The sequence below is a fragment of the Aspergillus stella-maris genome (assembly GCF_047715825.1).
Source record: "Aspergillus stella-maris strain CBS 113639 unplaced genomic scaffold BDV14scaffold_3, whole genome shotgun sequence".
Lineage (NCBI taxonomy): Eukaryota > Fungi > Ascomycota > Eurotiomycetes > Eurotiales > Aspergillaceae > Aspergillus > Aspergillus stella-maris.
The window spans coordinates 640,875-653,001 of NW_027396797.1; the positions used below are offsets into that span (position 1 = coordinate 640,875).

General features: G+C 50.2%; 4 protein-coding genes across 4 annotated transcripts; 2 read left to right on the forward strand and 2 right to left on the reverse strand.

The window, feature by feature from the left end:
* Positions 1-1,179: 1,179 nt before the first annotated feature.
* Positions 1,180-3,968, forward strand: BDV14DRAFT_164152 (OTU family ubiquitin thioesterase). Its single transcript, XM_073767139.1, has 8 exons — positions 1,180-1,330; positions 1,598-2,034; positions 2,085-2,171; positions 2,218-2,281; positions 2,327-2,592; positions 2,641-2,912; positions 2,961-3,446; positions 3,496-3,968. The coding sequence occupies exons 2-8, from the start codon at positions 1,798-1,800 to the stop codon at positions 3,572-3,574; spliced, it is 1,491 nt and encodes a 496-aa protein (XP_073633002.1). The 5' UTR covers positions 1,180-1,330; positions 1,598-1,797; the 3' UTR covers positions 3,575-3,968.
* BDV14DRAFT_164162 (putative C6 transcription factor (Gal4)) lies at positions 3,969-7,153 on the reverse strand. The gene is made up of 6 exons (XM_073767140.1): positions 7,041-7,153; positions 6,681-6,778; positions 6,603-6,632; positions 6,461-6,555; positions 4,918-6,408; positions 3,969-4,865 (listed from the first exon to the last, which is right to left on the reverse strand). Exons 2-6 carry the CDS (start codon positions 6,735-6,737, stop codon positions 4,478-4,480), a joined length of 2,061 nt encoding a protein of 686 aa, XP_073633003.1. The 5' UTR covers positions 6,738-6,778; positions 7,041-7,153; the 3' UTR covers positions 3,969-4,477.
* Positions 7,154-7,601: 448 nt separating this feature from the next.
* BDV14DRAFT_68028 (uncharacterized protein) lies at positions 7,602-9,199 on the forward strand. The gene is made up of 4 exons (XM_073777277.1): positions 7,602-7,757; positions 7,816-8,088; positions 8,146-8,634; positions 8,707-9,199. Exons 2-4 carry the CDS (start codon positions 7,837-7,839, stop codon positions 9,028-9,030), a joined length of 1,065 nt encoding a protein of 354 aa, XP_073633004.1. The 5' UTR covers positions 7,602-7,757; positions 7,816-7,836; the 3' UTR covers positions 9,031-9,199.
* Positions 9,200-9,558: 359 nt separating this feature from the next.
* On the reverse strand, positions 9,559-11,963 carry BDV14DRAFT_195581 (Pre-mRNA splicing Prp18-interacting factor-domain-containing protein; the record flags this gene model as incomplete). The annotated part of the gene is made up of 3 exons (XM_073772253.1): positions 9,559-9,796; positions 10,230-10,313; positions 10,561-11,963. The coding sequence occupies 3 exons, from the start codon at positions 11,961-11,963 to the stop codon at positions 9,559-9,561; spliced, it is 1,725 nt and encodes a 574-aa protein (XP_073633005.1).
* Between the last annotated feature and the right edge of the window lie 164 nt (positions 11,964-12,127).

The window sequence follows — 12,127 nt, forward strand, 5'->3', positions numbered from 1 at the left end:
GTAACAGGCGACGGTCATAGGACGAAGAGGCAACCGCCGGACCTTAGCATCTACTTTGGCATGGAGCCGTGGAGTATGTGGACGCGAGGGAGACAGTTGACAAGAGACAAAAGACTACTAGTTTGAATGGGGCTGCCGAGGTGGCATATGCAAGGTCTTGCTAGCTGGATCGAATCTGTTGACGAAAGACTGTAAGAACGGCCGATTTGCCCAGGACAAGAGGAAGATTTATCCAGTGCTTTAATCGCCATACAGACTGCTGTTGGATCCCACGAGGACTGACTAGAGACTAGAGAATCACCCAACAGAACGGTTTGGGGACAGCGCCACGGAGCTCAGATCCCGTTCGATAACGGACCAGGTATAGATGTAGATCGGACCATCCCATGGAGGAGACTCCGAGGGTTGGTGGACTAATCGATGCAGAGCTGTTTCACGTTGCTTCTTCTTCGGCGCATGTTGAGACTATTGGAAGCCTTGTGCTGCAGTCTAGTGTGCTGCTAGCCCAACGTCAAAGAGAACTAATGGATGTCAAAGGAATCCTGCAGTGATTCGTCGACTGGAGCCTTTGTTGACAGAAGGCAGTGTCAGACGAGGCCAAAGCATTTGACTTTGCAGTACGGAGTACATTAGCGAGAGGAAGGCAATCGTGCTTTTGCAGGTGGTTTCGTAAATATATTGCAGGTGCATAACTGCATACAGAGTACAGCTCTCGGTAGAATACCCAAGTACCTATAGATTAAGTGCTAATGAGGGCAACCGCGGCCAGCGTGAGCACAGTACCCTGGCAGGGTGTTCACAAACAACGCAGGGATGCTTGGACAAGAAGGATTTTGGATCTGAAAGCCAGCCATCTGAGGCATCTTACTCGCAGACTCCGCCCTCATGCAGCGCCATCGGGCCAGTCAAGCGCGTGCTGCGGGCGGACATGTGGTCCGTTTCGAGTGCTTTTCTTTGGCAGAGCCGGTGATCATAGCGGAGAAGCTATAATTCCAAACGCGACCACTAATCCCGGGGATAAAGACTAGAAGGATGTTAGAAGCTGAAATGGAGAGAGAGAGAGAAAAAGAGAGTGCGGCCTGAGCCCAAGAGAAGCGTGAGTGGCCATTCGGCATTTGCCCGGTGACCACGATGACATTCTACAATAATACAGTCCTCCTACTGTAGAAAGCCTTATCTAACATATTAACCCGCCTGATCCCTGCTCCCCGTCGCTTCCTCGCTTCTCTCGTTTCCTGTTCTTCTTGTCCATTCGCTCCTTCGCCCTCTTTCAGATCTCGATCCTGGAATCCTGTTTATTTGCTTCGATTCTTTATTCTCTGCTTCACAAGTAAGTAGTGCAGGTGGGGAAGCACTGGATGGCTGCAGTTGCTGTGTCACATGCTCCATACACCACAAAGCTGTCTTGACTCTCCATCGTCTCTTCCTCTTCCTCTTCTTCTTCTTCTCGACTTCCCCGTCCAGCTCTTAGTTCCTTCCCATCCTATTTCTCCGTTCCATTGTACTCTAGACTCCCCCGATACTGTATCATTGATTCCTCCATTAATTCGCTGTCGCTCGACATCCCATTATTCCCATGCTAAAGACTCTGTAACAGCAGGTTCCTGGATCGCTGAGAGCGCGACCATCGATTGCTGAAGACCAGAGCCAGGAGAGGACACCGGGACTCGACAGCGACCTCCTCGAACGATGTGCTTGGTGTGATAAACCTCTGGATCGCTCCCTCCCGACGCCGTCGCCCCACCGACCCTCCCGAACGTCCCACGGTCCAAGGGCTCCTTGACCTCACCTTATGCGATGTCCCTATCGGATCTTCCTAGGAATCATTTTGATCCCTTGAATCACTTTCCGCAGAGGCAGGACCATTTCACTGGTTACTACGCTCAACCATCTATCTCTACCTCCGCTTTCATTAGCCACGGGCTTCCCCTCTACGCCCAACATCCCCCGCCGGTCTTCAACATGAACACTCTATCGAACGAGGAAATGGAGCGATTCCAGCAGCTCTCCAACTCTTATCAACCGGATATTCAGGTATAACCTTTCGGTCTCGACAGCGAATGTGCTCAATTGACCCTGGACAGGGCCCTCTAGTATCGCATAAACAGTCCACAAATGCAATTGCGATTGATTATGCCAATGCCGATCCCGCCTTTGCTACAAAGACTTCCGTATGTTTGTATCAAAGGATTCTATGCGATCTGCTGACATCCCTAGGCTCTCGCCGTGACACATCCGCAGTCACGCATCATGAAAGGAGATGGAAGTTGTGGTTGGAGAGGTATGCCATCTCCTTCCCACGAGAATTATAACTTACTCTATTTAGCGGTTGCGTTCGGCTACTTTGAGAATCTATTCAACCTTCGCGACCCGTTGCGAGTACATCGCGAGATGCTTCGGATCAAATCCTTGAATGCACTTCTTGATCAGGTCGGACAAGATGAAACCATGTATGAGATCTTTGTGGACGCAACCGAGGAGGTATTCGGGGCCATTGTGAGCGCAATTGAGCGAGGTGATCGCAACGACTCTTTCCTTGTCGACCTTTTCAACCAAGAGTACAATTCGAGTGCGGTTCTCACGCATTTCAGGGTAAGTGCTCATGATCCCAGTGCCTGGCCTTCTCCCTAACTTCCTCAGCTTTTGACTAGCGCCTGGATCAAATTGAATCCCATTCGCTACCAAGCCTTTCTATCCATGCCAATTGATCAATACTGTCAAACACAAATAGACGCAGTCAACTCGGAGATTGATGAGGTTGGCTTGCAGGCCTTAGTCGACGGCGTCGTCGAGGCATCCGAGCTCCTGGTGGAAATTCTATATCTCGACCGGAGCGAAGGCGAGGCTGTGACTCCTCATGTACTCACACAAACGAGATCAAATGTCGGAGCTATCCACTTGCTCTACAGGCCGTAAGCTCACCCAGCTTCTCATATCACATTATCACTCATAACATACAGGGGACATTACGACCTGCTATACGGGGAACCCACCATCAACATGCAGCCAATAGTCAACCTGCAATATGGCATGTCGACCAGTTACGACGGTTGGGGCGCAAATGAGCTAAATTTCGATGTGAACTCGACTATGATGGCTATACCGAACTTGATGATGGACACGTCGTTTGGGCTTGCTCCTCCGCCTCCCCCTCCCATGTCACAACCTCCTCCATCAGATGCCTACCGAGTATCTCCACCGCAAGAAATCCACCCCAGTCCTCCTCCAATGTCACAGCCTCCGTTAGAATCATATCCAGTACAACGTCCAGTGCAACATCCACCACCTCCACCTCCACCACAGCCGCCAATTCGATTAACTGCACCACATCCCATAATGAGCGCATTACCTCCAAAATCGAACGACGGACCTCAGATCCGTCTGAATCCTCTCGTGATGAAACCTAATTTGAGCCATTCACTCCCGATTACCGCACCATTCAAGAAGTATGGTCTCTACCCAGGATTCAATTTCAGACCGCTGACCTTTTAGCAGTTCTCCCTACAACCAGGCCCATTTCCAAAATTCGGATTTTGAACCAATTCACTGGGAACCCAACGAATCTCGTAAATAACGCGGCCCCTGAGATCTGAGAGGGACTTTCCCGCCCGCTCCGACGTTTCTACCGTACCTTGATGACATGAAGTGTATGACCCCATATGACGAATTGCAATTGCACGAGCCCGGCTCCAGATACCAGGAGGTAGTCTGCTATGATACTGTATTGTCGTGGATCACCCTGCTAGAAGAACTAGGACATAATATGCTACTATGCAGGCCCATTCGTGTTTATTTTCTTGCTCCTACCGCCTTGCCTCTTGTTCTTACATTTCCATTTCCCATTCTCAGCTATTAGCGTGTGCCATGTATGTTGCATAGGCGTGAGCGCGATTTATCCTTGCTTCAGTCTTTTACAACCAGACGCATTAATGAGAGTGTAAATTTCGTGATCTTGATTGCATTGACTTTATCAATGTAAGCTAAGCTGTGAAATGCTATTTTATCTTTCTCCATTACCCAGGTTTCCCAACTATCTAAATTCTCTATATGTTCTCGTAGATCCGGTATATGAACAATCTCAACCGTAGTAATATGTATAGTGATATGTTGTGACCTGTATGCTATCGAGGTGAGGGAAGCGACGAGAGCTTGAAGATGCTGAGAGGAGACAGGAGGTCGGAGGCCAGATCACCCGTGCAAAGCTTGAATATGTAGTACGAGACCAGACTGCGCAAACTAGTCAACGAGGACGCCGGGTTGCCGCGTTTTCTTGAGCGTGGGGAGCTTGTGAGATACATTTGCGGTGGGTTTCGAGGTGAGCAGAGATGTCGCACAAACCGCAAGTCCCTTGGGTGGCTTTGAATTCGGCGTTGTGGACGTTGATTTTTCGCCTCAGACTCGGATGGTTGATGGCGTACTTGTAGATAGCGGGCATCGTTGATATGCATTATTGTATTATTCGGCGCACCGCACCGCGTCAAGTAAACTCATGATTAGGCGTCGGTGCGAAATTCACCCATTCGGAAAAATCCATTCCGGCATTAACGTTCAGATCCTGGTTGACGTCAGGAAACAAGCCACTGAATGTCGGGTCGTTGTAGAGGTGATCGGCGAAAGGCATGTAAATTGGCTGTTGCATTTGCGGGCCCACTGCTGGACTTGTAGGGTTTGATGAGTAAATAGGAGCGATGAGTCGGTTGATCACATCGAGGCAGCGACCGGCGAGGTTGTTGTTGCTAAGTGACGGGTAAGCGAGGAGTCGCTTTGTTGACTCGATTTCCTGCAGCCAGCTTGGGGCGTCGGTGCTGGTTGGGTCGGTCATGAGGAGGATGATTGGGATTAAGCCTGCTTGGAAGAGGAAGTAACTGGAGGAATCGGTTAGCTTAGTTGAGGTAGAAAGCTGGAGTATTGACGTACAGAATGTACCATGCACCAATTCTGGTGCAAAGGTGACTGCTCACAAAATCGGTAATTGAGGAAATGGTCAATTTAGCGTTTCGAAGACAGAGCATTCTGCATTCGCCTTCATAAGGATCTTCCGGTTCGGTGGGTGTATTTGGTGTCCATCTCCTGGAGGCCCACCGGAGGAGAATGGGTCTGTAAATAAGAATCCTCAAATTCCAATCTCGCCACATGAGTCGATTTCGGACAAGAGCAAAGTTGTCTGACATGGACCGCAAGTTTGGTTGTTTGAGGTAGTCGGGTAGGCCATTATACCATTCGTCCATTGGCTTCTGGAGAGCCAGAGTCTCCTCCGGGGTCGGATGGGGACCGGATATCAGACGTTGATAAACACTGTTTGTCAATATGTGGAACTTGGCCTGTGCGATCATTCCAGTGTAAAGTGTTGGCTCATTGACCTCAGCAGGTAGGGTTGTGGTGGTCGTTGTGAGGGCTTCGTCATGGATATTGAGGACATGTTTTACATCCATAACGTTGTCGTCCGGTAGGAGAACGGGTCGACCGAATGTCTTTGCGGCACCGCTATCGAAGATGTAGACACCCCACCATAATCGTCTTCGAATTTCACGTTGCGAAAGGCTGATCTTCCAACCGTGAAATTCCTTATGTAGCCCAAGACTCATTGACATCCGGACAGCCAACCCTAGGAAATTCCACCCAGTGTTTGGCTTGTTCCTTTTTTGCGCATAGTTGCTCAGGAACAACAAAGCCTGAACAAGCGTGAGGTTACCGGCTTCAAACACAGACATTTGCTGTAACCTGCTTCTGGCTTCTTGGTAGAATGTGATGTCTAGGTCAGAATTATCATCGCCAATGCACCAAGCTCCTAGGGCAAGAATTGTGTTCAGAAGAATTTGCCAAGCTGGGCCATGAGGTCTTGGAAGCTGTTCGTGGAATTGAGCCCTAAAGGTAGCCTCATGGACAAAGGGGTAGCTCATGTGATAGTTGAGAAAGAAAGCGTCCATGAAAGCCTGTTCGACAACACCGGATGGTGCAATGTTGAGCAGCTGCGATTTCAAGGGAACTCTGTCGGACCGATCAATCGGCTTCGATGACCCGGGAGGTATATTGAGGTCGAACCCATGCTTGAGCAAAGCCCGAAGCGGTACAACGCTCGAAGACGCCCCGAAGTAGCCAGCGCCCTCTGGCTTAATTGATAGAGCTGCCATGCCGTCTGTCAAATCGCCAAGCATGATTCGATTTTCGGCCCAATCAAACCCGTCTGAGTGTTGAGGCAAGGCTTCTGGTGCCGGTTCATGTCGTTCTGACTCGGTCTTTGCCGGAGTGGAATGCCTTGATGAGGATTTGGATGAGGTACCCGTTTTGTGAAGAGGGTCCTGGTCGTGTAGAAGAGAGCGGACGGTGGCATCCAAGTCGCCTCCTGGAAACAATCGGCCTAAGGCTGCTTCAAAGGATTGCAGGCGGTCTTCCACATAAGTCAGGTGTCTGCAAAAGTTAGTAGAGGAACAAAGGATACAGGTAGAGAGTTGAAACATACTGCCGCGTCAGAGGGCTTCTATTCACCTTTGGGCTGAATTTGCATTCTTTGCCCAGCTGCTTGCATTGCGCGCAAATAGGTTTCTCTTTCGAGCACTGATAAGGATTAGAATCAGACCACGTAAGTAGGGAGGCTCAGTTACCCTCGACTTTCGTAGACGACATTCATCACACTGCAATTCTTGTTAGAAACATGATCAATATACTTGGAGAGAACTTACAGCATAGGAATGAGAGTCGCGAGTGCTAGCCATTTTTAAGTTGTTTTCCGGCGCCATGTGTCTTGCGCGCGTTGAGAATCATAGAGAACTGCGATCATCTGCGAATTGGTGGTTAGCGGAGGGGCCACTGCTGCCGGCGTACCGCATGTAATGTTACAGAGTAGTCGCTAGGAGATGTGGCCACAGAACTTGCGGCAACGAGAAAAGCAACAGCTGGTGGGTTGAAAGTGCCGCAGACATGTTGAAGGAGCTGAACAAGATATAGAGGCAGCGGGCGCTATTGACCTTGGCCTCGAGGGGTTCGGTGGGGTATCGCGAAAAGCAACACTGCTGGATGGAATATGTATGGGGCGCACTTACGATCGGCGGGTGAAAGGTTTAATGCACGCACCAGGGACTTGACAACGGGGAACACATCAAGCACAGATGCAAGTCATTGGTCCCATGAGAAGCGATATTCAGAAGGAATGGATAGGTCGGATGGCGAGGGAGAAGAAACGGCACCTTCTGTCAGTCCAAGTGTGGGGGGCCGTGAGATGCTTGCACGTGACCTGGGAAAATTTCTCGAACTCCGACATTTTCCCCTGCCGGTGGTTCAGTGAAATCGGTGGTGCTATGCTTCCTGTATCTGCAATTATATCATATGATGCCTTCAAAACTACCAATAAGTTGAAGTTTGACAGTTGGCTTTTTGGTGCTACACAGATATTTGAGCCGCTGCATGTCTGGCGGCCAAGATTATGATATACTTCCTGTCTATCTCTCGCTAGATCTTTACAGTCAATGAATGCGCTTGCTGTTGGTCGTAGTACTGTATGGTAAGAGCAACATAGTGAATCGTTAACATACAATTTATATCTCGATCAACAGTAAATTGTACAAGTGGTTTGGGAATTGTTGCCTTAGACGTGGGGCATCAAGTGGGTCTCTGCTCAGGTACCAATTCTGACCAATGAAAAGCATCAAATGGCTCCATCCTCACGACGTCACGGAAATCTTCAAGCTGTCGCCAAAAATTTGTCTGACCCGCATGGATAATACTCAAAGACCCTGAATTTGCGATTATTGAACTTTTAGGTCCGGTTACCAACCTGTGGTATCCTACTTTCTGGTTCGCACTGCTTATCCTTGTCAGACCATCCGACCCAGCTCAGCCATGCCTAGCCAACCGCCCCTCCCCCACCTTCTGACTCCCTACATATCGTCCCCTCCTCCGTCGTCGCTCACAACCGTCTCTGCTGTGCTAGGCGCCACAGGAAACTGGCTGATACTGCGATTCCTGTGTGCGGCTCTTGCTTCATCTCCGACGTCCCATGCTGGTCCTGGGCTCCAAGGAGGAAAAAGAAAAGTCGTGCTCGTGAGCTTCCTGCGGGGTTGGGACTTTTGGAGGACAGAAGCCAAGAGACTGGTAAGAGTCACCTAGCTTCAAGATCAACATGTTGAATGCTTCTCACACTTGTTTCAGGGTCTAGATCTAGCGCGCCTCACAGAGAAGCGACAATTTGCGTTCGTCGACGGTCTTTCCGAGCTATTCTCCCCGCCCACCTCTTCAACACCATCACCAGCACCGACTAACCATATTGGAGCCGGAATCTCACCTCGAACGACTCTGCCTGACCGAACACATCCCAACCTCCCTGCTCGTAGTCCAGTACCGTCACGTCAATCCGCACCCCCGGCTGCCAGTATCAATGGCTCATCACCTCAAAGTACGCGAGAGATCGGCCCGGTGAAGCGCCTGCATCTCCAAGGCAATGGCATCACAACACTAGATACTTTGGAAAAGGACATAAACACAGTTGTCGAGCAACTCAAGATAGCGAGTCCGGGTGAGGATGGAGAATCTGAGGTCCTTTTGGTTGTTGATCAGCCGGACCTGCTTCTGGCAGCTACAGGACTAAACAAGGGCATTGGCGCTACGGAGATGGGAGAGTGGATAATGGGTTTACAGCAGGTAAGGCAGCAACTTCCTTCATCTTTTATGACCTCGAACAAGTGCATACTAACCATGATCTCGTATTTCCAGGCCGCAACCGCTACAGTCGTAACCATCTCTGCCGACTCCCCGCTAATCCAAAATGCCTCTTCCTTCGCTCACCAGACGGCGACACCATTAGAGGTTGAACATGCCGCGTTCGCCGTTGGACTGGCTCATCGGGCGGAGATGGTCATGCAGCTTCGAAACCTGGAGACTGGCGCTGCTAGGGACGTCAGCGGTGTTCTCAGAGTTAGCAAAGGAAGCGCCTGGGGCCAAAGGGAGAGCGTTGGCGAGGAAAGCTGGGAAGAGAAGGAGGTATTGTACTTTGTGCAAAGAGATGGAGGCGCTAGTGTTTTCGGCCGCGGGGAATAGATTATCAACGCTGGGCATTCTTGGGCGTTGGGGCGCATAAGGGCAAATAGACTTGTCTGTAGTCGTACGAAGTCACAGACACTGACCAACAATTTCACCATGGAAACCAGCTTGCGTAGCACCAGAATGATTCAGAGACAGATCACATTGAAGGATAATCTCAATATCGACTCTGCCACAAGACGGGGGGATATTCGCCAGCCAAAAACAAAGAGAAAAGGAAATTCATTCATGCTTGTCGCTTTTCTGAACTTTATCCATTTCGAAAAGGCCCATGAGATTTGTAGTATCAAATTTTCTGTCTTCCAATTACCGCCACGTTATGTGCCCTTTTCCTGCTAAGATAAAAAAGTGCTCTGACGGCAAAAGCGAAGACTTGTCCCAACACCAACTCCATGGGAGCGACCGCCCGCATATCATAAAACCGACTACTTCGGATGCGAGGGCTCCTCTTGCCATGTCATGCCATAACTACCAGCCCCCTCCAGCCCCTAGGAACGAAGAAAACGCGGCATTGTCGGAATCGATTTAGTGGTTCTCAGGGCCACGGGCACCCTTGGGAGTGCCGACCTGGAAGCCGTTCTTGAAGCGGCGGTGGACGTCCCGGAGGTGGGAGGTGCGGCCGGAACCGGTGGTCTTGCGTCTCTTGGCCTTCTCACCCCAGTTGACTGTATTCCAGCATTCTCGTAAGCCAATGTTCGATCCATACAACATTTTCCATTTTCCACGCCAAACAATATCAAAGGGGTGTAGGGATATTCGTACACTTGCGGGTCTTAGCAGCAGGGTAGCCGCAGTTGGCGCAGGTCGACTTCTGGATGTGGTAGGACCGGCGGCCTGGATTCGATAACATCAAACGTTAGCCCTTCATGTCTTTTCTCTTTCCGACCGTTTCTTCGCCTTGTTCCCGTATAGAAAACCGTTCGCAGATCTCGTCGGAAATTTCGGGGTGGATGGTATACTGACCACAACGCCGGCACAGGGTGTGAGTCTTGTTGTGGCGCTTTCCGAAGCTGGAGGTACCCTTCGCTATTTTGGTCGTTAGTCTGACATGTTCCGTTGAAGATTTCGAGAAGTCGACGGAATATCGAATTTGGACGTACTCATCTTGAATTAGGAACTGCGACGAACGGAAAAAAAGTCAGTAACCACGACCACGAGAATTCAATGATTCGAAATATCAAACGGGCGCAACTCACCTGGCGATTCCGTTGAAGGGCTGGTTGTCGTTGTCGTCGTCGCTACTAGGCGGATCGAAAGTTGCGCTGGGTCCGGGTGTCTTGCTAAGCGAGTGTGCCAGGAGAGGGCACAAGCCCTGCCGCTCCCCGATGGGGTAAATATCACATGACTTTGCCCTATAAGTCACATGACCTTTTTACAGCGTAAGATCTGGGGATAGACTCAAGTTTCAGAGCAAGTAATTATTGTCATTCATGCGGTAAGATTTCGCATTATTCACCGGACGCCATGCTATATGTTTCATCACAAATAATATGTACACAGAAGTAAGATTGAAAAAAACAATGCTACTATTCAGCATCCTTCCCTATGAAAGCGGCCATAGGGTCATCGGCCGCGAGTCGGCTACGCTTATATGACTCGAACTCCTCCTCTGAGATGCCTGTCTGAACCTCCATGAGCGTTCGTTTCTTTGAGTTTGTATCGCGATGTTGATCGCGGCTTTCCGAGTTTTCATCCTCCTGCGGACTGGTAGCCTCTTCAGCATCCGGCGATGGCTTCTCAGGCTCAGCGTCATTTATCAACAGCATGCTACCCGCTTCCTTAAATGCACGCTTGCCTCCCTCGCCAGTACAATAGCTGTTCTTGACAGTAGAGTAACAGCAGGCATATCCCCATTGAAAGTTGTGCCACCAGCTACCCCATACGGTCTTGTGGTTGTTGGTGAGAATATCTTCGGGATATTTGGACTTAGTTGCTTTCTTAGGAGCGCCTTTGATGGCTCCTGTTTCGTCGTACTCGACGAACCGTTCGTTCTCAACGACCATGGTATCACGAATCGGTGTCGGCTGCAGGTGCTGTTCACCACCGTACTTCTCGAGAAGTGCCTTCCGATGCGCATCGCGCTTGGCCTCACTCTCGGCCAATTCCTTCTTTCGCATAACCTCACCGGAAGTAGGATTCGCCTGTAGATGAATTTTTTGTGTGCCACGTTCTTGCGCCTCCCAAGCGTACCGTTGAGCTCTCTCAAACTCTGCCGCATCGCCTGATGAGCGGACAAAGTTCTCTTCAGCGACAAGAGCAGCAGCTTGATCCTCTGCGGCGCCCGCGTCCACCATACGTCGCGTCTTCGGGTCGTACTTGGCGGAATCAAGGTCAAGATTCAGTAGATATTTCGCGGTGTCTTCTCGAATTCGAAGGTTGCGAGTAGCTGTGCTTTGCTGTCTCCCCATATCAGATTCCTCCGCATACCGGGCTTCCTGCTCAGCAGCATTACCGTCTTGATCATCATTCGTATTCTGTTCCCCATTTGTGATCTTTGCCTGCTGCTTCAACTTCTCGAGCTCCTCATATTCCTCCACAACCTGTCGATACTCGCCGGCGTCGTAGCCGTTCCATCGGTCTCTTTTGGCGTCCCACCCCAAGTCAACATTCTGTACAATTTCATCTGCTTGAATATCCTTGCCCGTCCACTTGGCGCCTTGCTTTCTCGGTCGGCTAAGACATTCTTTGGTCTTGTGGGTCATTGCGCCGCAGTTCTCGCATGCACCTTTGCGGTACTTGGTGGCGGCTGGACCAGCACGCTTTCCGCGATCGTACCATGTTGATTGATCTGGTATGGACTTGTGTAGACGTTGGTGCTCTAGATAGTCATTCGCATCGTCGTCGTCGATATAGAAGGGCTTCTTCGAAATGAAAGCCGGAATGTACTCGTTCCGCTCCTTCGATGCGACGTCCGCGGGCTTTCGCGACATGATAGCGGTGAGTATCGGCAAGGAAAGGCAAACTGCAAGGAGATATAGCTGATATTATCAAGAATAGTGGAGGTTGAATCTCAAACAATGCCCAGCACTGTTGCGTGGTGATCTGGAATTCTCCAAAGCCTTCGGCCCAGTCGCAGTGAAAGCCTGTAATCTCG

What these genes read in the sequence shown, in the direction of transcription:
- BDV14DRAFT_164152 (XM_073767139.1), top strand. Translation starts at nt 1,798, where the DNA reads ATGTCCCTATCGGATCTTCCTAGGAATCATTTTGATCCCTTGAATCAC. An exon ending in CTTATCAACCGGATATTCAG is followed by an intron (nt 2,035 to 2,084) that starts GTATAACCTTTC and finishes GACCCTGGACAG; the next exon opens with GGCCCTCTAGTATCGCATAA. An exon ending in CGGTTCTCACGCATTTCAGG is followed by an intron (nt 2,593 to 2,640) that starts GTAAGTGCTCAT and finishes TAACTTCCTCAG; the next exon opens with CTTTTGACTAGCGCCTGGAT.
- BDV14DRAFT_68028 (XM_073777277.1), top strand. Translation starts at nt 7,837, where the DNA reads ATGCCTAGCCAACCGCCCCTCCCCCACCTTCTGACTCCCTACATATCG. An exon ending in GGACAGAAGCCAAGAGACTG is followed by an intron (nt 8,089 to 8,145) that starts GTAAGAGTCACC and finishes CACTTGTTTCAG; the next exon opens with GGTCTAGATCTAGCGCGCCT. An exon ending in GGATAATGGGTTTACAGCAG is followed by an intron (nt 8,635 to 8,706) that starts GTAAGGCAGCAA and finishes TCGTATTTCCAG; the next exon opens with GCCGCAACCGCTACAGTCGT.
- BDV14DRAFT_164162 (XM_073767140.1), bottom strand. Translation starts at nt 6,737, where the DNA reads ATGGCGCCGGAAAACAACTTAAAAATGGCTAGCACTCGCGACTCTCAT. An exon ending in GCGACTCTCATTCCTATGCT is followed by an intron (nt 6,633 to 6,680) that starts GTAAGTTCTCTC and finishes CAAGAATTGCAG; the next exon opens with TGTGATGAATGTCGTCTACG. An exon ending in AGAAGCCCTCTGACGCGGCA is followed by an intron (nt 6,409 to 6,460) that starts GTATGTTTCAAC and finishes TAACTTTTGCAG; the next exon opens with ACACCTGACTTATGTGGAAG.